General features: G+C 36.9%; 1 protein-coding gene across 5 annotated transcripts in view; it reads right to left on the reverse strand.

Moving 5' to 3' along the window:
* GRM5 (glutamate metabotropic receptor 5) overlaps window positions 1-21,314 on the reverse strand; it is a 511,261-nt gene that overhangs the window by 120,314 nt on the left and 369,633 nt on the right. For all 5 annotated transcript variants that reach the window (XM_072726148.1, XM_072726152.1, XM_026015232.2 and 2 more), the window contains exon 4: window positions 17,626-17,861. In XM_072726148.1, the coding sequence (XP_072582249.1) occupies window positions 17,626-17,861 (236 nt within the window). The remainder of the gene's footprint in view (window positions 1-17,625; window positions 17,862-21,314) is intronic.

Below are 21,314 nucleotides of genomic sequence, written 5' to 3' on the forward strand. Positions count from 1 at the left end.
GCAGTAGGAGGTTATATCAAGTCAGGGTATAACAGGATATAACAGTACCTTCTGTGACAACCCTTGAATATCTAGTAACTTAATTCAATAAGTTTACTTCTTGCTCACCAGTCTGATATAGATGGTGAAGCTGTCCTGAGTCTTCCCAGTGACTCAGAACCAAGCTCTTTCTACTCCATGAGTGAATTGGAATGCTGTCATCATCCATAAACAAATAGAAGCCCTTTTTGTAATGGACTCCTCTACTTCCAATTCGCTCAAGCTCATCTCTCTGCTTGGCCTCTCCTCTCCACTCAGCCACAACATGCCCAAGCTGTCCCTCCAATGATCCCCGCATACCCTGACTTGCACTGATTTTTCCTATCCATAGACTCCCATGACTCCTGCTAGTTGAGTCACACATTCCAGAACTGCTCTAAACCTAAGAGAACACAATAGTTATCCTAATATCCAATAGAATTATATGAAGAATAAGTGATACCCCTGTACTTGAGTCCCCCTTCCACTGTGCCTGGCATATAGAAGAACTCAATAAAGAGGTTCCCTCTGCTTTTCTTCCACCAGTTAAAAATACCCACTGCTTCCACTGCTACTGCCTGGATCCCAGCCATCATCTCTCGTTTTATTACTGCAAGAGCCTTCTAATTATCTCCCTGCTTTCTTTTCTGCCCACACTTACCATCTATTCTTAACATGACAGCCAAAGCGATCTTTAAAAATAACAAAACAAAACAAAAGCCAGTTCAAGTCCTTCCTTTGCCTAAATCCTTTAACAGCTTCATGTTTCAGTTGAGTAAAAGCCAAGGTCAATGCTATGCCAACAAGACTCTACAAGATCTCCCCCTCTGTTACCTCTTTGCCATCATCTCCTCCTAGGGTCCTCCAGTTAACTGTGCTCCAGCCACACTGGTTTTCCAACTCTTGTCCCTCTCTGGACTTTTTACCTGTGATTTCCCACAGCAGTGATCATCTTCCCTCCCAACCATCTGGTGTAGGGGTGCTGCTGCTGGTGCTGCTGGTGGTGGTGGTGTTACTCCCTCAACTCCCTCATTTCCTCCTGGGATTTGTACAAAGTCACTTTCGTAGTAAGGTCATCTCTGTATCCTCCCTAAAATTCCAAATTATGCTTCCCAGCTTTCTTTTCCTCTTAGCAATTATCACCATCTAATATAATACATAATTTATCTATTTTGTTTTAATCTGTCTCCCTCTAATAAGTTTGTAAGCTCCATGAAGGCAGGAAATTTTGTCTGCTTCATTTATTGCTATGGCTCTAGCACCTAAAAAAAAAAGAAAACGAGTGGCATACAATAGGCATTAAGTATTTTCTGAAGAGATAAATACCTTATTTGGTTTTAATAGAATATCTTTTATTCTTTTATGTTGATACCCTAAAGTCAAGTACCAGATCATATGCTTCCCCTGGATTCTACCCCAGTATTATCCAATGCTGTAAGGGTACAGCAAAAATCATTTTCTCTGGGATCATATCTTAGACAGAAGGCTCTCTTGTCACCTCAGTGCCACATCACAGCTGTGGGGGATAGTAGCTTCTTTATTTAGTAGCCATCTGGTCTGGGTGTCAGTTCTCAACAATTTTTAAAGGTTGTGACACTGGCAATTACTGAAATGTCAAAACACTAGGCCAGCCATGGGGGCTGTGGCAACAACCATCCCACACAGTTGCCATGGTGATGTGGGTAAACATATATAGCACCTAACACTGTGACATAAAATTAAAATTAAACTTAGCTCTATATATTGGCTCCAGGAATGGCACCTGTTACAAAGCAGGTACACTAGACTAAAGCACCTATATTAATATGAAGACTAAGGCCATCCAAAGGCAGAGGAAATATGTGTGTGTGTGTGTGTTTTGTGTGTGTGTGTGTTTTAATGTCATATGCTAATAATATGCTGTTAGTCATCACTCCTAGCCTGGAGATTATTGGAAAATATATTTACTAATACCATGTGGTGCATTTCATTTTCATTTTCAGAATAATATAATACAAATATTTTTAAAGCAAAACCCAATTTAATAATTTGGTAAGCACAAAGCTTTAATACAGCATTTCTAGAGATCCTTTGATAGAATTTTTATACATATCATCTTATCTTCATAATGAGTCTAAAATATAAGTATTATCCAAATTGTATAAGTGAAAAGGCAAGGCTAAGGAACCGGCCCAAGGTCAGAGTGTGTGAGCCGTAGAGCTGAACAGAACACAATTCTCTGCCCACTACAGAGCTCTTCCGTCCATGCGCAGCACAGGCTACTGAGGCATCTGAGGAACTAGCACAGAACGCTGCAAAGGGGATGAGCTTAAGGATTAAAAGCAAGAGGAAAAAATCCTTCCATAAAATGAATTTCTGGGGATCCCTGGGTGGCTCAGTGGTTTGGCGCCTGCCTTTGGCCCAGGGCGTGATCCTGGAGCCCCGGGATCGAGTCCCACGTCGGGCTCCCGGCATGGAGCCTGCTTCTCCTTCCACCGGTGTCTCTGCCCCCCGCCCTCTCTTTCTATGTCTATCATGAATAAATAAATAAAATCTTAAAAAAATAAAATAAAATGAATTTCTATTTGGTTATAGGCATCAAAATCATAAGAGATAGAAGAGATAAAGGATTTGGTTATTTGCTAGAATTCTTTGAAACCTGAGAGTAAGTCTGGCAGTACATATTTATATATTTGTATTTAAAAACTTCAAGTATAAGGCAGCCCCGGTGGCGCAGTGGTTTAGCGACGCCTGCAGCCCAGGGTGTGATCCTGGAGACCAGGGATCAAGTCCCACATAGGGCTCTCTGCGTGGGGCCTGCTTCTCCCTCTGCCTGTGTCTCTGCCTCTCTCTCTCTCTCTCTCTGCATCTCTATGAATAAATAAATAAAATCTTTTAAAAAAATTAAAAAAATAAAAACTTAAAGTATAATTGACACAGATTAGATTAAACTGCATATGTTGAAAGTGGGCAATTTGAGAAGTTTTCATATATGTATATTTCTATGAAACCATTACGACAACCAAGATAACGAATGTATCCATTATCTCCAAGAGTTTCCTCATGGACCTTTTAAATCTCTTCTATCACCAGGCAACCACTGCTCTGCTGTTACTGGATAGTATTTCACATTTTCTAACACTTCATAGAAATTGAATCATGCAGTATGTACTCCCCCCACCCCCACTGTTAGGTATACCAATAGTTCATTGCTTTCTGGTAATGAGTAATATGCCCCTGGACCTACAGTTATCCAAGATTTTCCAGTGCCATTTTAAAAAAAGCTTATCCTTCCTTCACTGAACTCCTTGTGTGTCTTTTTCAGAATTGGTTTTCCATATCAGTGGGGTCTGTGTCTGAATTCCCTACTGATCTATGTGCCAGTCTTTATGCTGACACTGCACTTTTGACTACTCTATTTTTAGACTGAGTCTTAAAATCATGTAGAATTTGGGCTCTCCATAATTTGGCTATTGTTGATAATGCTGCTATAAACATCGGGGTATATGCGACCCTTTGAATCAGAATTTTTGTATTCTATGGATAAATACCTAGTAGTACAATTGCTGGGTCATAAGATAGTCCTATTTTCAACTTTTTGAGGAACTTCCATACTGTTTTCCAGAGTCACTGTACCAACAACTTCCACTTCCACCAACAGTGTAAGAGGGTTCTCCTTTCTCAGCAACCTCACCAACATCTGTTGTTTCCCGTGCTGTTAATTTTAGTCATTCTGACAGTGTGAGGTGGCATCTCATTGTGGTTTTGATTTGTATTTCCCTGATGATGAGCGATGTTGAGCATCTTTTCGTGCATCTTATAGCCATCTGGATGTCTTCTTTGGAAAAATATCTATTCAAGTCTTCTGTCCATTTCTTAACTGGATTATTTTTTGGGTGTTGAGTTTGATGAGTTCTTAGAGATTTTGGATACTAACCCTTTACCAGATGTGTCATTTGCAAATATCTTCTCCCATTCTGAAGGTTGCCTTTCAGTGTTGTTGTTTCCTTTGCTGTACAGAAGCATTTCATTTCGATGAAGTCTCGATAGTTTGTTTGCTTTTGTTTCTTTGCCCCAAGAGATATATCTAGAAAAATGTTGTTACAGCCAGTGTTAAAGAGGTTACTGCCTGTGTTCTGTTTTAGGATTTTTATGGATTCAGATCTAACCTTTAGGTCTTCAACCCATTTTGAGTTTATTTTTGTGTATAGTGTAAGGAAGTGGTCTAGTTTCATTCTTCTGCATGTTGCTGTCGAGTTTTCCCAACATCATTTATTGTAGAGACAGTTTTTTCCCCCATTGGATATTCTTCCTTGCTTTATCAAAGATTTGTTGACCATATAGTTGTGGGTCCAAGAAATACAATAGATTTTTTTGTACATTAATCTTGCATACTACAAACTTAATGAATTCACTGTAACTTTTGAAGATTCCGCTGGATTTTCTAGGTAGGCAATTATGTCATTTATTAACAAAGATAGTTTTACTTCATCAATTTCAAATCTGGTGACTTTTTTTCTTTAGTTGCTATAGTCTAGTTTCATTGACTAGAACCTCTGGTGGTAAGAGTCAAACTCCTTATTGCCTGAGCATACAAGGAAATTTTACAAGGTTGAGGAGGTTTCTGTCTATTCTTAGTTTGTTGAGAATTTTATCATAAATTCCTATTAGGTTTTAATATTTAATACTTCTGTAGGTTTTTTAATACAATAAATTATACTGACCTCTTTCTGAATATTAAACAAATCTTACATTTTGGGATCTTACTTTGTCATTATTTAGTATATTTTATACATATAGTTGGATATAGTTTGCTAAAGTTTTGTTTAGAATATTTATACCAATGTTCCTGAAGCATATAGTTCTTTTCTTGTGATATCCTGGCATGGTTTTATAACAGGGTAATGTTGGCCACATTGATTGAATGGGGAAGTATTCTTGCCTTAAGTTTTTGGTGGAGTTTATGTTAGAATTTCTATCAGTTTGTCCTTAAGTTCATAGTAGTGAAATTCATCAGTGAAACCATCTGGCCTGTAGTTTTCTTTGTGGGAGAATTTTTAACTACAAATTTAATTTCTACAATAAAAAAAATAATTTCTACAATAGATGTAGGACTATTCAGGGTGTCTATTCTTCAGGGATCTTCGGTAGTTTATGAATTTCAAGGAATTTCTCCATTTTATCTAAGCTGACTAATTTATTGGATTAAATTGTTTTTTAAAATGTCCATTTTTGGGCAGCCCCAGTGGCTTAGTGGTTTAGCGCCGCCTTGAGCCCAGGGCATGATCCTGGAGTCCTGGGATCGGGTCCCACATCGGGCTCCCTGCATGGATCCTGCTTCTCCCTCTGCCTGTGTCTCTGCCTCTCTCTCTCTCTCTCTCTCTCTCTCTCTCTCTTTCTGTCTCTAATAAATAAAATCTTTAAAATAAAATAAAATGTCTATTTTCCATTTCATATTTGTTGACTCTGGATAATGTTTTATTTCTCTCATTCCCAATATCTACAATTCGTTTTTCTTTATTTTCCTGATAAATCTGTTTTTTTTTTCAACTGTATTGATCTTTTAAAAAAACCAGACTTTAGTTTCATTGATTTTCTCTATTGTATTTCTGGTTTATATTACACTGATTTTCACTCTGATATATTACTTCCTTCCTTCTACTTACCTTTTGTTTAATTTGCTCTTCTTTTCCAAATTTCTTAAGGTAACTCTGTGATCATTGACTAGAGATAATTTTTTTTTCTACGATAGCAAGTTAATGCTACAAAATTTCCCCTAAGTGTTGTGTTAGCACTCTGAACTACAAGTTTTTCTAGTCTGACAGCTGTGGACAGACACTATTCCTTGTCCCATGTGGGTGCCATAGTGTTCTCCCTAATCCTATGAGGGTTCTTTCCCAGGTCTGAAGTATTATTCTCAAATGCACACAGTGATCAATACTCAGCTGGATATTCAAGAAGGAACCTCTGCTGATCTCCAGAGTTTTCACTTCCTGGACCTCTCTACTCTTTGTTCCTGTGCTCTGAGAACTCTAGCTTCCTAGGTTTCTCTGAACTCACAATTCCATCTTCTTAACTCAGAGGGCTCACCTGTATCATTTCTTATTTATTTTATTTTTTTAAGATTTTATTTTTATTTGACAGAGAGTGCACAAGCAGGAGGAGCTGTAGGCAGAGGGAGAGGGAGAAGCAGAGTCCCTGCTGAGAAAGGAGCCCAATACGGGACTCGATCTCAGGACCCTGGGATCATGACCTGAGCCGGAGTCAGATGCCTACCCGACTGAGCCACCCAGGCACCCTTATTTCCTGTTTCTTAAGAATGACTGTCCTTCATCACTTGATATCCAATGTCTTGAAAACTGTTGTTTTATATATTTTGTCTTGTTGTGTTGGGGATTTACCCCAAAGATACAGATGAAATGAAACACTGGGACACCTGCACCCCAATGTTTCTAGCAGCAATGTCCACAATAGCCAAACTGTGGAAGGAGCCTCGGTGTCCATCGAAAGATGTTTATGCTGCTATTTTAAGAAGGAGAGTAAATCCAGGCTCTTCTACTTCATCTTTGCTCAGAGAAGGCACTTTCCCATCACATCTTTAAGTGTCTTCCCATATATCATCATACTTAAGCCTCACTACAGTCTTCTGTAAATTAGGGATCAGTTTTAAAACTCATCTCATCCCACACATGAGAAAATGAGGGACCCAGAGATGCCTAATGGTGACTACAGGTTATTTATTTATTTATTTATTAAAGATTTTATTTATTTATTCATGAGAGACAAAGAGAGGCAGAGACATAGGCAGAGGAAGAAGCAGGTTCCATGCAGAGAGCTCAAAGTGGGACTTGATCCCGGGACTCCAGGAGCACACCCTGAGCTGAAGGCAGACACCCAACTGCTGAGCTACCCAGACGTCCCTGATTGAGTTTTTTAATATAGATCATCTGGGCATAAATCTAATGCTTTTTACAGTGCACCTGTATGCATTAAGTGACTGATTCAGCAAGCTTGTCTGGTCTCTCTAGTTTATTGTAAATATCTTTAATACATGTGCATTCCATTTCTAGTGTCTTAAGAGTTTGAAAACTCTCTTTGCCGTTTCTAATGCAAGGGTTTTCTTCTGGGGATCTCTTTGAGTACTTTTTGATAGTAGCCATTCATCATGAAGAATTATATGCGCTGACAGTTACTTGGATGGATAATTACTCTTATTTCTTAAACTCTGGAATTCAAATAAGAAATGTGACAGATTATGTTTCTTAAAACTTTGATATGTTAATATCTGGGGCCCTGATATGGCTCTATGTTCTATTTCTAAAGTAGAGTCCAAGATGGTGAAATTCTTCCCTTCTGGCAATGAAAAGTATCAAAATGCAACAAATCCAAGAATCATACTAAGCCAAAACTGACACATCAAATTCTAATTTACTTAATTCTTTGGCTGATATAAAGACAGAAATGGGCTTCTGCTTAGCATACTTTATCACATATACTAGGATAATGTGATAAAATTTCTTTTTCAGTATATGGTTTTTAAATTGTCTTAGTGTTGCCTTTCCCAAAATATGGTGATATTCAATGTTACATAAGATGAGTTCATAGTAAAACAAAACAACAGAGGAGATGACAAATTAAAGAAAAGTATTTGATTTTTTTTTACAATGGGATTTGTCCTTTTCCAACATGTGGATATACATTATAAATCTCTAGAAAATGGATACAGAATGTAATAACCCAAAATATGCAACCATGGAATCCTCTTTTCATATTGGATTAGTTTTCTTTCCAAGTGCTATCTTGGAAATATTAATGTAGCATAAGGATGAGAAATATCTAATCTGGGGGTAAGCTGTGGCATTTCATTTATTTAGCCTTTGTGATGCCTTTACTATATAGTTCAGCTCCTCTTATCTGGACAATTATTTTTTCCTCAGTGTACTGTTTTGGGTTTTCCAGTCATGTTTTCAGACAGAAGTGCTGAAGAGTTTTGAGCAATGGCTAAGCCACTAATAGGTGTGTATTTTTTTTAAGATTTATTTATTGGGGCACCTGGGTGGCTCAGTCATTTAAGTGTCTGACACTTGATTTTGGCTCAGGTCATGATATCAGGGTTGTGAGATGGAGTCTTGTTTCTGGCTCCACACTGTATGGAGCCTGCTTGAGATTCTTTCTCTTCCTTTCCCCCATCTCTCTCTCTCTCTCCCTCTCTTAAACTATTATTTATTTATTTATTTATTTATTATTTATTTATTTATTTATTTATTTAAAAGCTAGAGAAAGAGAGAAGAAGGGGGATGAGCAGAGGGAGAAGGGGATGGTGAGAGAGAATCCTTAAGCAGATCCTTTGGTGAGTGTAGAACCTAATGCAAGACTCTACCCCAGGACCGTGACATCATGATCTGAGCTGAAATCAAGAGTCAGCCACTTAACTTACCAAGCTACCCAGGCACTCTAAAATCACTAGTAAGAGTTTTAAAAGCAAACAGTATGGCAGAAAAAAATTTTGATGCATAGGAAGTATCCTTTAACTAATCCACCTCAGGTACTTATGACTCATATTCATCAGAAAAAATGTGGACACCTCTGGTTAGAAACTTGCTCTAACAAAAAGGGAAAAGAGCTACCTCCAAGCCAGTGTAATTAACCTTTCTGAATATAGGTAATGCTTTTAATGTTACAAAATTCCACAAACTCCATCAATGCTATTTGTACTGCTAGTATCTTTTATATAGAAAACACATAATGGTAATAAGCTACCATGATTTGAGCAATTTAAATTAATTTGTAATTTGTTAACTGCAACAGCTTGTGCATAAAAATAAGGCACTTGCGTATATAAACACACACATGTTCACACAGGATATGCAAGGCACAGTTCAGTTCACTGATAATGCTGAACTACATAAAAATTCTAGATGCAGGCAACAAACCCACAGTGACCCTGGGACCTGCATCCCACAGAATGGGAACCACTTTTCTAGACCCTGTAGACATTTTAAGTCTACTTGGGTTCAAGAGAAATGAAATCATATTAATTTAACAATATTTATCACATACTTGCTCTATAAAGCATCATGTTAGAAATTTGGAAAACATAGATGAGTAATACAGTTCTCCTTGAGAAATGTATAATTTAATGGAGACAGACAGACATAAAATGTTTACATACTGGTGTAACAATGTGAAAAATCCACTTATATGTTAGTGTAATATAGTAGAAAATATTCTATTGCTGTAGCTGCTTTATATTCTATGAAGATGGCATCATATTTTCTCTGGAGCAAGGGGTTTCTGTTTGGCAATGTAACTTCAGCAGCAGTTTTGTGCTCAAAAAGTGAGCACTTCCTTCACCAAGTATAGATTTTTGAAGGAGACAAGAAAACAGTGAAATAGCTCAACAGCTCTACCTATGAAATAGAGAGATATTTACTGTGGTATATAAAAATATTAGGAGGGAAGGTGGTAAGGGTTACAGAGAAAGAAAGGGAGAGGACTCGAGCAACATGCAGCAGAAATTTGGTGGGAGTGGGAGGTGTGGGGGAGAATATTGTGAGCAATTTGAACTGGAAGGAATATTAGACTGGATATAGTAGCTGTAGGACTTTTATTTGGAAGTGGGGTAGTTAAGGTAAACTCATTAAATTAGAACATGAACACAGAAGTGTAAAAATCACAACTATACATTAAGTTTTTTTCAAAAGAAACACATCCTAGTGATCATTACCTGATCAAGAAATAAGCACATCACTGGAGCCCCAGAAATGCCCTTCTGACCAAAGGACTTTTATGTAGGCATGGCATTCTAAAATGGATGAGTGCAATCTGTGAAGTGTTTGGAGCACAGACTTCTTGAGCTTAAGGATCAGAAGATGAGATTTGAAAAACATATATAGGGAATTTAAAGAGTTTTGGCTTGGGGCAAAGAGATGGGTTTCCTTTTTGTAGACATTGGAGAATCACAGAAGATCACTAAGAATGGGAGTCACCTGATGAGATTCATTCATTTTTTTAAAGATTTTATTTATTTATTTCAGAGAGAGAGAAAGCAATCTTGAGCATGGGGAGGGGCAGAAGAAGAAGTGGACTCTCCACTGAGTAGGGATCCCATGTAGGGCTTGATCCCAGGACCTTGGGATCATGACCTAGCCAAAGGTAGATGCTTAACCCACTGAGTCACCCAGGCACTCTGAGATTCATTCTTTAGATGGATTCTTTGGAGCTAGTTGTCAGCATAAAATGAAAAAGGAGGAAGCTGGTATCAACGAGAAGATTGAATAGGAAGATTATTCTAATATGTGAGGTAAGAGATCATGAAGAACCAAATCACAGCAGTGGTATAATAAAGATTTGAATTCAGCCATCAATGAGAAACAGAGAACTGACATGGAAGATGTTCAAACAGTGGAATTAACAGTATTTATTCACCGGTTGGCTGTGAGGATGATAGAAAGGGATAGGAGAGGACCTATTCCTATATCTTAGGAGACAGAGTGGATGGGTGTATCATTTACTAAAACTGGAGATGCAAAAAGGAGGAACTCAAAGTTTGGGGCTATGGTTGCAAAAGTTATAATGAGGTGAGTTTTAGGTATGTAAGTTTGAGGTGCCCTCAGGACATCCAGGTGAGAATGTTTGTGTATTAATGTCATAAATGACATCTCTGGAAGCTACTGGAAGTGACAGGGAGAAATCATAGAAAGGAGACAGCAAATGAATGTCAGTGGGTGACAGTATAACTGTAAAGGAAATGGGTCCTTAAATTGGCTCAAAAACAGAATAGCATACAGTTACTAGAAAATAGTTTTAATTTAATTCTCTATAGCTTTTATTACTGGGTTATTTAAATAATGAGAAAAGTTAAACTATATTCTTCATACTTTTAATTTACTATCACTATTAGTCATTTAATTGATAAGTCTAAAATAATTGTGCAGTTTAAGTAAAACTTACTGAAACTGGGCTCACTGTTAATAGTACATAAACCTAGATTCTGTCAAAACCACATGCTCAAAACACCAAAGGGTATAGTTCTCAATCATCACTACCTGTGCAATCTCAATTTGGTTATATAAATGAACCCTGCAATTTCTAATGTCCAAAATGCTTATACTTCAGTTAATTTTTGTTTTATTTATTTATTTATTTATTTATTTATTTATTTAAATTTTTGTTTTATTTTTAAGCAAGGTTCATTTAATTCCCTCATGGCTTTGGAGCCTGGAAGTCAGAAATCAAGGTATGTCAACAGGGCTGTGCTTCCTCTGAGACTCCTGGTAAAATCCTTTCTTGCCTCTTCCTAGCCAGTGGTGGTGGCCATTGGTCTCTGGCATTCCTGTCCTTGTGTTGCATCACTCAAGTTTCTGTCATCTGCCACTTTTCTTATGTGTCTCTCTTTGTGTCTCTGTATCACTTCTCCTCTTTTGGGGGGATTAAGAGCGCAACTTTATATTACCTAATTACATCCACAATGAAGCTATTTCTTAATAAAGTCACCTTCTGAGGTGCTGGGAAAGGACATGAAGTATGGCTGGGGGAGGAGGTGTAACTTCACATAGTATATGACACTTCTGGGAAAAAGAGAAGCCAGAAGTACACTTGGATACTGAAATGACCCGGTATCTCAACTTATAAGCTGCAGGAGCCCTAAGTGCATGACAGCCAGTTTCCCTTGTGATTCATTTGCTGATTCTGGGGGCTCCACAGAGGCTCAAGATTAGGAAGAGGAAAATTGAAATTTCCCATTGTTTTATACTATTGGAAAGAAAAGCCTCACCTGAGGAATAGAAACTGCTCAAACTTCAATTAGTCCTTTTCTCATAATGCATGTCAAATTTAGAAAATTATGGCTGGAGAACAAAGATCAAAAATAGTTAAAACTCTGAGTGATTCAATCAGCCAGGGCACAGGATATACTAGCTAGACTTTCAATTGAAATTCCATGTCAACTGTTCCTGCAAGACATTTTTAAACCAGAGATTGACGACTTCTATCTTTTGTTCCAACTTACCTCATTTCAATTTCTTTGAATCTGGAAAAGGCAAACCATCACTGGGGGAAGAATAATATAAAATTCAATCTGTATGGTATTTTATGCTCAATGTCTAGCACAAAAGAAAACATACACTAGATGTGTCAAGAAGCACAAAATGTGACCAGTATGAAAAATAAGTCAACAGAAGAAGACTGAGAGAAGATCCAGATGTTAGAATTAGAAAAAAAGGGGACCTTAGAATTGCTATAATCAATATGTTGAAGGAAACAGAATAAATGATTGAAAAAAATGGATGAGAAAGAATATTTCAACAGAAAATTGAGTACTATAAAAAGGAAAAAAAGACATTCTGGGACCATAAAGCCCCATATCTGACATTAAAAATTTCTTATTTTGGTTAACAACTCACTGGACATAGATGGAGACAATGACTGGTGAAATCAAAGGCCAAATAATAGAAAAGAATCAATTTGAAGCACAGAGAGAAAAGAGATAGAAAAGAAAGCTGAGAGAAAAAGTCACCTTTATGACAAAGTCAAATAATCTAATAGGTGTATTTGGGCACAAGAAAGAGCGGAGAGAGAAAAATGTGGCAGAAGGAATGTTTCAGGAAATAATATCTGGGAAATTTTCAGAACTGTATCAAGTTCTTTAATCCACAGATTAGAGGAGTTCTTTTTAAAAAATATTTTATTAATTTATTCATGAGAGAGAGAGAGAGGCAGAGATACAGGCCGAGAGAGAAGACTCCCTGTGGGGAGCCTGATGTGGGACTGGATCCCAGGATCCCAGGATCATGACCTTAGCCAAAGGCAGACGCTCAACCACTGAGCCACCCAGGTGCCCCAGTTTGAGAAGTTTCATTCAATCCAAAGAATGAAATGTATAAGGGAAATCTCACCTAATCTCATCATAATCAACTAGAAACTTAAGAAAAAACTTAAAAGTCCAGAAAAAAAGACACATTGCCATCCAGAGAAGGATGTTAAGAATGATGGCTAAATTCTCAATGAAATCATGGAATTCAGAAACAAATGGAATGTTGTTTTGAAAGAAAAAAATTATTGGAGAAAACCTGGCAATATAGAATGCTATACTTGTGAATATTTCTTTTTTCAAAAATAAAGGTGAAATATAGATATTAGGGAAAAAAGCTGATAAAATTTGTTGCCAGTAGACCTATATCCCAAGAAATACTAAAATAAATTCTTTAGGTTGAAAAAAATCATGGTTAAAAGCAAAAAAGCACAAGAGGAATGAAGAGCACTGAAGTGGATAAATATGACCATTGACCATTTAGAGCAACAATCCTAACAGAGCCTTGTAGCGTTCATAATACATATAGAAATAAATTATGTAGTAATAGAAAAAAATAGTGTGAGGGTGATAAATATTTGCCATATTTTTAAATGTAAACAAAGACTAACTTAAAATTGTTTGTATTAAAGATTCATTCAATACAAATTCTATTGAAAACTAAATGAATTATACTGAGATGAAACTAAAATATTGAGTGGTGATAGAAGATAATAAAAATTATGATTAATCCACAAGAAGGCAGTAAAAGAAGAATAAAGAATCAAAGAACAGGGGGATCCCTGGGTGGCTCAGCGGTTTGGTGCCTACCTTTGGCTCAGGGCATGATCCTGGAGTCCTGGGATTGAGTCCCACATCGGGCTCCCTGCATGGAGCCTGCTTCTCCCTCTGCCTGTGTCTCTGCCTCTCTCTCTCTGCCTGTCTCTCATGAATAAATAAATAAAATCTTAAAAAAAAAAGAATCAAAGAACAAATGAACAAATAGTAAACAAATAACAAATGAAAGAAACAGGAACTAGTAATAAGCCATGCTCTAATTGGGCAGTTTTCATGATACATGTATCTAACAAAGGACTCATACCACTCATACAAGGAAGTCTTAAAACAGATGTTAAAAGATAATAAACTCAAAGAAATGTGTAAAAAAACTTGCACACTTTACAAAATAAGATGCCCAGATTTCCAATATGAGAAGAAATTTAACTTGGTAATATATAATTGAAAGCCAATAAAAATCACAATGTAGTACAAACACACACTGGCGGAATGTTGAAAATTAAAAAAGAATAGTACCAAGTGTTGACAAGAGTACAGGGCAACTTGAACTCTCATACATGTCAATAAAAAGTAGAAATTAGTCTGATCACTTTGGAAAACTCCTTGGCACTATCTACTAAAGCTAAACATATGTGTAGCCTCTCATGTAGCAATTCTGTTACTAGGTATAGATCCAGCAGTAATTAGGGTATAAGTCTGCCAGAAGATATGTATATGTGCATTCATAAAATCTTTATTTAAAATACCTAAAATTCTAAATAATCCAAAGGTCTATTTATAGGAGAACTAATAGGTAAATTCTGGTAGTGTACCAAAAGAAAGGGGCACTATATAGCAATAAAAAATAATAAACTACTAATACATGCAATGATGGGATGAACTCTGCTACATTACTTTGAGGAGAAAAGGGCAGACACAGAAAAGCAAATAATGTTAAGATTCTATTTATATGATGTACTAGAGAACAGGCAAAACTAACAGCATTGAAAGGATTCATAGGAATGGGGCATATTCTCTATAAAGCTACTGCTAATTCTCGACTATGAGATTTAGATACTTCTCCTAACTTTTATACTTTGCCTTTTAAGAATCTCCTAAGAAAAATACGGTATCATAATTCAGCTATGAGTATTTCTATTCTTTGGGTTAAGCCGTTTTTCTTACTGAACGATCCATTAGATTTAAGGTACTGTACAGTGGGCAAGGTACAGCTTCTCAACTGGCATGAATTATAAACTCTTAGCACTTCTTAACACTCCAACTCAAAAGTGGTTGTCTTATGCACATTGCCTGATGAAAGGGTTTAAGTACATTATATTTAGGGAAACACTGGTGATGTTCAGTAGTGTTATAAATATGAGTAAACTATCTGGGGCCTCTTTGAATATGGGGATAAAGACACAAAAGTAAATAAGGAAATACAGTCAAAAGTAGAGAGTAGTGAACATCTGGGTGTCTCATTGCATTCCATAGTCATATGCAAATAATTTTAAGATTTTTCTATTTTGTATCTTTGACCTATATATTAGTTATTATATAATGCAAATTTGATGGCAATTTTTAAAAACTGTAATATTCTCTCTCTTTAGTATATCATGTATTTGTTAAACTTTAGAAAAACCTGAGTCCAAATATAAGTTTTAGTACTTAATAGTTAGGTGACCTTGAACAAGTTATTTTCTCTCTCTAAACCTTGGTTTTGTTATTTTTAAATAAGTATAATCATAGTGCTTCTCTTTTTCAGAAGAATAAGAGACGTATTACATATAAGTGTCTACTTTTCTGTACAAAATGACATCTGTTGTCACATAAGATTCTAGTGGAGGGGAGGTGGCTAAAAAGTGCATTGAAATACTAGAGTAAGGAACCAACTCTGAGCAGAGAAACCATATCTGGGTAGTCATGTGAAAGAGCTATAGCAATAGGTTGGAAGAGAGGCTTTTATAGAACAATTTCCATAGAAATAATGTTCCGTGGAAATCAATTAAGTTTTTCAAGATTATACCTAAATAAGACCTCCAATGGTGGAAAAAAAAATAAGAGAAACAACTATTTCAAGTAGAAAGCATTTCAGACAAAAAGGAATAGGAAAAGAACATTGGTACAAAAGAGGTAAAGACCACCTGGAAAAATCCCCTTAGGCACATTGGTTAGGGACTGTCACTAATTACTTGGGAAAAGATCTCATTGAAGATGAGATCAGATATATTGCTCACCCTTTATAACTCCCTTAATATAGTGACATATAGTACTCTGTACACAATCCTAGAACTGGAACAGAAAGAGGCATAATTTCCCAAATCTCAAGAGAGGAAAGAAGTCTGTTTCTATCAGAAAAACTGGATGGATTGGTGAAAAATATGAAATTAGCTATAAAAATTGAAATTGTGTAACAGAAGTCACAATGCTATTTATTCTTACACATTTTTTCCTCTGAAAATAAAAATAAAAACAAAGGAAATGAACAAGCATTTGGAGATTTTGGACAAACAGCATCTGAAGTGAGAGAGAAATGAATGCAGGCTCACACCATGAGCCTTCTGTGATTTCTGGATTTCAGTGACCAGTGCAATATCCCACGCTCTGACATCTCTCCCCTCCTCACCACCCAAATAGGAACTGACATAAGGTTGCTAAGCTCTTATTTAAGCAAGTACTGACATTTGAAAACAATCACAAATCACCATTTACTCTCATATTCATTCTACAAGAGAATGAACTGATGCCAAAAACCATAGGATGGATATGAACTGGGAGGGAAAGTACATTTTGAAAAATTCTCTGTATCATTCCCATTATTCTCATTTTTGTGCTGGTATGTGACAACTTCTCTGTGGACAGGAATTAGGCTGTGGGCCAGGATTTCAAACCCATTGCCCCAGTACACTGCTGTGTTTCAGCATTGAGAATAAAGGCACCTATTACCATCAACCAAAACATTTTATTCCTATGCAAATATGTATGGGTTTTTTTTGTTGTTGTTGTTACACAATGTGGGGGATAAGGCAGTCTCAACAAATCCCTTATCAATTTTAACAAACCTTAATTTTTGCAAGCTTGGACAAATAGATCAATATTGGCCCTACCTGGATTATCAGAGTCAAGATTCCCTTTCAAAGTGCAACAAATAATAGTAACCAAACCCTGTGTTTACCTCTTATAATATCACTTACAACATTGAATTGCAACACTGGCTGGCATGACTTCCTTCTAGACACTAAACCTCTTGAGGGCAGGAACTGCCTTTCCTCACCTTGTTATCCTTACAACCAAAGCAGTAGTTGGGACAAGGTAAGCAAGCCCTTCGAAGAACGAAGAACGGAAGAATGAATGGCTCTGGGTAGCCCCAGGGGCTCAGCGGTTTAGCGCCGCCATTGGCCCAGAGCCTGATCCTGGAGACCCAGGATCAAGTCCCATGTTGGGCTCCCTGCATGGAGCCTGCTTCTCCCTCTGCTTGTGCCTCTGCCTCCCTCTCTCTCTCTGTGTGTCTCTCACAAATCAATCAATCAATCAATCTTAAAAAAAAAAAGAATGAATGGCTCTGCTCAGATTATGAAGAATAATAACTATACATAACAAATCCCTGCTACTATGTTATAGTTTATTGGTGCACTAGGAATTGGCTCTGTCCTTTAGTATTCCCTGATTCGTTCTTCAGAATATATGAAACCCTTACTAAGTGTTTAACACTGTGCTAACTGCTAAAGGTAATCAAAATGAGCAGACCGTAGTTCTTGCTTTCAAGGATGGCAACGGTGGTTCCTCTCTGGATCTCACAATACCCTTTTAGCACAGGACCTATTTCTTGAATGATATAAATAGTAAAATTGTTTGAAATCTCCATGGAGTAAAGATTTGCTCTGATATGCTTTTCTTCGTGATAATAAAATTCATTTATCACTGTAAATAGCCCAATACCCACTCTGTTTGTGTAAGAGTCCTCTCCTCTAACAGGTTACAGCCACCATCCCCATGACACAGTTGACTTAAATTGGAGCCTTCGCCTTATCCTCTATAAATGAAACAAGAAATATTCTTACTATTGCAAGTCTTGTTGTATTTGCTGTTCTCCTGTGCAAACCCTTCCAGCCTGCACTGAAAACGATGCTGCCAAAATTCTTGAAACCAAGGGTTTCGAAGGTTTGTTTCTGGCCGGAGCTTCAGATAGTAATCATCAAACCACTTGACATCGGGAGATTGCAGCTTGATTGTGATCCCACCAACAGCTTCTCGCTGATATCCATCTGTCACATCATACCTGTCAGCCCAGCCATCACTGTGGGGAGACAAAAACCAGCTCAGCTTAGAACAGATACCTTCTAAGTAAATGATTCCATATTTGCTTTCTTTTTGAACAGATCAGTCCTTACATGGCTACCCAGGCCACACAAGACTACATTATACCTACATGATTCCTGAGATACAAGCTTAGCATAGAATATACAATACTAAGAGTGCTAAGAAGGCACCAGTTTCAATAATTCCAGACTGTGGAGAATAGCCTAATGCTTTTGGCAGGATTTTACTGGTTGTAAAATACAGTACATGCATGGAAATTGCAATGAAATCACTATTCACACTATTTACTGAATGTTTAATAGCTAGGCCAAGTTAACTCTAAATTCATTCTGTTCCTTTACCTTATAATAACTACTATAATGATCATAAGGTAAAAATGAAAATATTTCTAAAACACAACTAATATTAATGTAACCATCCTATGATGTGATATTCACTTTTTTTCACCTTTTATGAGTAAATTATAGAGAGGTTAAAAAAACTGCTGCTAATGGTCATTCTGTTAAATATAGATTCTTCAGCACTTCAAACTGTAGTCCTATTAGTCCTATATGCTCTTTCCTGTCACATGGTACTTCTGTACTTAAAATGCACATATGAGATCATGTTTTGCATTGGACAGATTAAAAACTTTTTAAAATAAGCCATCAAGGATAGGTGACAGGGATCATACACCTCAATATTACTATCATTCTATGCACTGATCACTCAAAATAACCTAGGGATTTTTAAAAAATATTTATTTATTTATTATTTATGATAGAGAGAGAGAGAGAGAGAGAGAGAGAGAGAGAGAAGGCAGAGACACAGGAGGAGGGAGAAGCAGGCTCCATGCTAGGAGCCTGATGCGGGACTCGATCCTGGGACTCCAGGATTGTGCCCCAGGCCAAAGGCAGGCGCCAAACCGCTGAGCCACCCAGGGAATCCCCTAACCTAGGGATTTTAAAATAAAATAGTTTGAAAGCAGAGAGTTCATGTTACGACAGAGTAAGGGGAAAGTATTCTAAGCTTATTTGGAAAATATGTGACACATAACATGGGAAATAAAGGACATAAAAAGATGTTTATATCAAATTGGGCATACTTCGGGGCATTCAGGACAAAAGATACTGACTTGTCCATCCTCTCTCTCACTGGAAGATGCGCAACTTGTACTAAGTATCTGATGGGACACAGTGGTGTTGTCCTTCCTTTGAAGACATGCAAGTGTTTTTTTAGGAAAGATAAATTCAAGGGACATTTTAACATTGAGAAAAAGTAGTAAAGAGGGAAGAGAAGGAGTTTGGAGAGAGCTGAGGGGAAGAACAGAAAGGAGTCTCCTGAATGCAAAGTAAAAGCTTTTGGAGGTAAGTGGGGGGTGGGGGGTGGGGGGGGAGGCACTGGGGGAACGGGGAGGGAAAGGATTTACATTTACAATAATTATCTCTTTCATTCATATTAAATATGTTTATCAGAATGCAAATTTCTTTTTATCTTCCTTTAAATGCATTTTTGTCTTTATTATTATTTTTTTGTAGGTGGAGAGCATGCTCCAATATTTTGCATATAATATCAGTGCTAAAGCAGGCATTATGTAAGTAATTAAAACAAGTATAAAAAATATGTACTTTTTTCAGCATGCTCTGCTATGACAACTATGACTTAAAAACTGATAATGAGAGTTTTCCCAAAGGTCACAGATTACTCATTAAGATATCATAGGGGTTTACCATAACTTCAGATGTTTCCTAAGGCATCAGTGGGTGGAAGAGGAGAAAAAAAAATAAACAAACAAACTGAACCATTTCTTCATCTTAGTCTTCTCTGACAAAAGATATTTCATTAAAAATTGTGGTGAAATTTCAAAAACTTTTGTGGCAGATCAGGAAAAAAATAATAAGTCATGCAATATGTTTTGTCCCAGTGTTGAATTTGGTTACTTCACACATTCTCTTCCCTCAAATTCCTCATTTTCAGCTGCAGAAGATTTTATTTAAAGCTGACAAGTTGAAATGATGTGGGCTTGTTTGCTTCATTTTCTCCCTCTGTTGTGGAGGGTTTATTATATCACTGGTATGAGAGTGTGGGTCTCATTGGCGCTGGAGGAGATGCATGGGCGTGCTGCAAATGGGGCAGGAAGCACTGTTTGTCAAGCAGAGCCCCATTCTCAAAGAAGTGGGAATTTAAATTGCTCCTTTTGTTAATGCTAGCTCGCTCTTATGTAACACTATGATTATGAATATTACATAAGAAATGTAAGATTATAATAGGTCCAATTTACCCTTCACAATTCATTCATTGAATTTAATGGGGATTGTAAAAAGCTTGTCTTGATAAACTTTTTTGGAGGTAATATTTCCATGAAAAAGTATCCATGCCAGAGTGTGATAATTGACTCATTTCTCATCATGTTCTTTAGCTTTTTTTTTCAGGTATAAATCTCTACTCCATATTTAAGAATCTAGCAAAATGTGTTTTATTAGTAGTCTCTAAGTTAGAGTTGGGAATTTAAAACAATTTAGTTCCAGATGTTTCCATTCAACAGCAAAGTAAAAATTATCATGGAGTTTGTATGTAAACAGAAAATTCCAGTATCTATTTGACAAAAGAGAGTTATTCTATTTAAACTTACTGAGGAATACCTGCTATGTAAGTTTCAAGAAACTTTATTCCATGCTGGCTAAATTAGATGGTGTTGTATTGACTTTAGGTTATTAAATATTAGCATTTTCATAAAAATGTGCTTTTAAGATTTGTGTTAAGATGACAGAGTATCTCTAAGTAAGAAATAATAAATCCAAAAGCAAAATGAAATGCCAAGAAAATCTTGAGCTTACTTTTCTATGATCTAATGCTTTACATTACATTGATAGGTCAGACTGTCAAATACTACTTAAAACGCTTTTGGGTGACATCTATTTTACCAAATAAGGAAAAAAAGAGTGGGGAGGAAGATAAGAAAAGAAACTAAAACTACACCGTATTTAAAGTACCTCTCTAGAATTAGGATCTATCTCCATGCATCCATCTATCCATCCATCCATATATCTAATTTCTCTAATCACTGGTAGGAATTTTACCCATCTCCCCATAATCCATTTCATTATTTTCCTTCCAATTCCTTGATATACCATCAATCCTCATTATTTGCAGATTCTTTTTTTTAATGATTTTATTTATTTACTCATGAGAGACACAGAGAGCGAGGTAGAGTCATAGGCAGAGGGAGAAGCAGGCACCCTGTGGGGAGCCCGATGCAGGACTCGATCCCAGGATCCTGGGGTCAGGACCTGAGCTGAAGGCAGACACTCAACCACTGAGCCACCCAGGTGCCCCTTATTTGCTAATTCTGTATGTGCAAATTTATATACGTGGTAAAATTTATTTGTATCCCCCAAATTAATACTCATGGCACTTTTATGATCATTTGCACATGTGCAGAGTGGCAAAA

The sequence above is a fragment of the Vulpes vulpes genome, chromosome 11 (assembly GCF_048418805.1).
Source record: "Vulpes vulpes isolate BD-2025 chromosome 11, VulVul3, whole genome shotgun sequence".
Classification (NCBI taxonomy): domain Eukaryota; kingdom Metazoa; phylum Chordata; class Mammalia; order Carnivora; family Canidae; genus Vulpes; species Vulpes vulpes.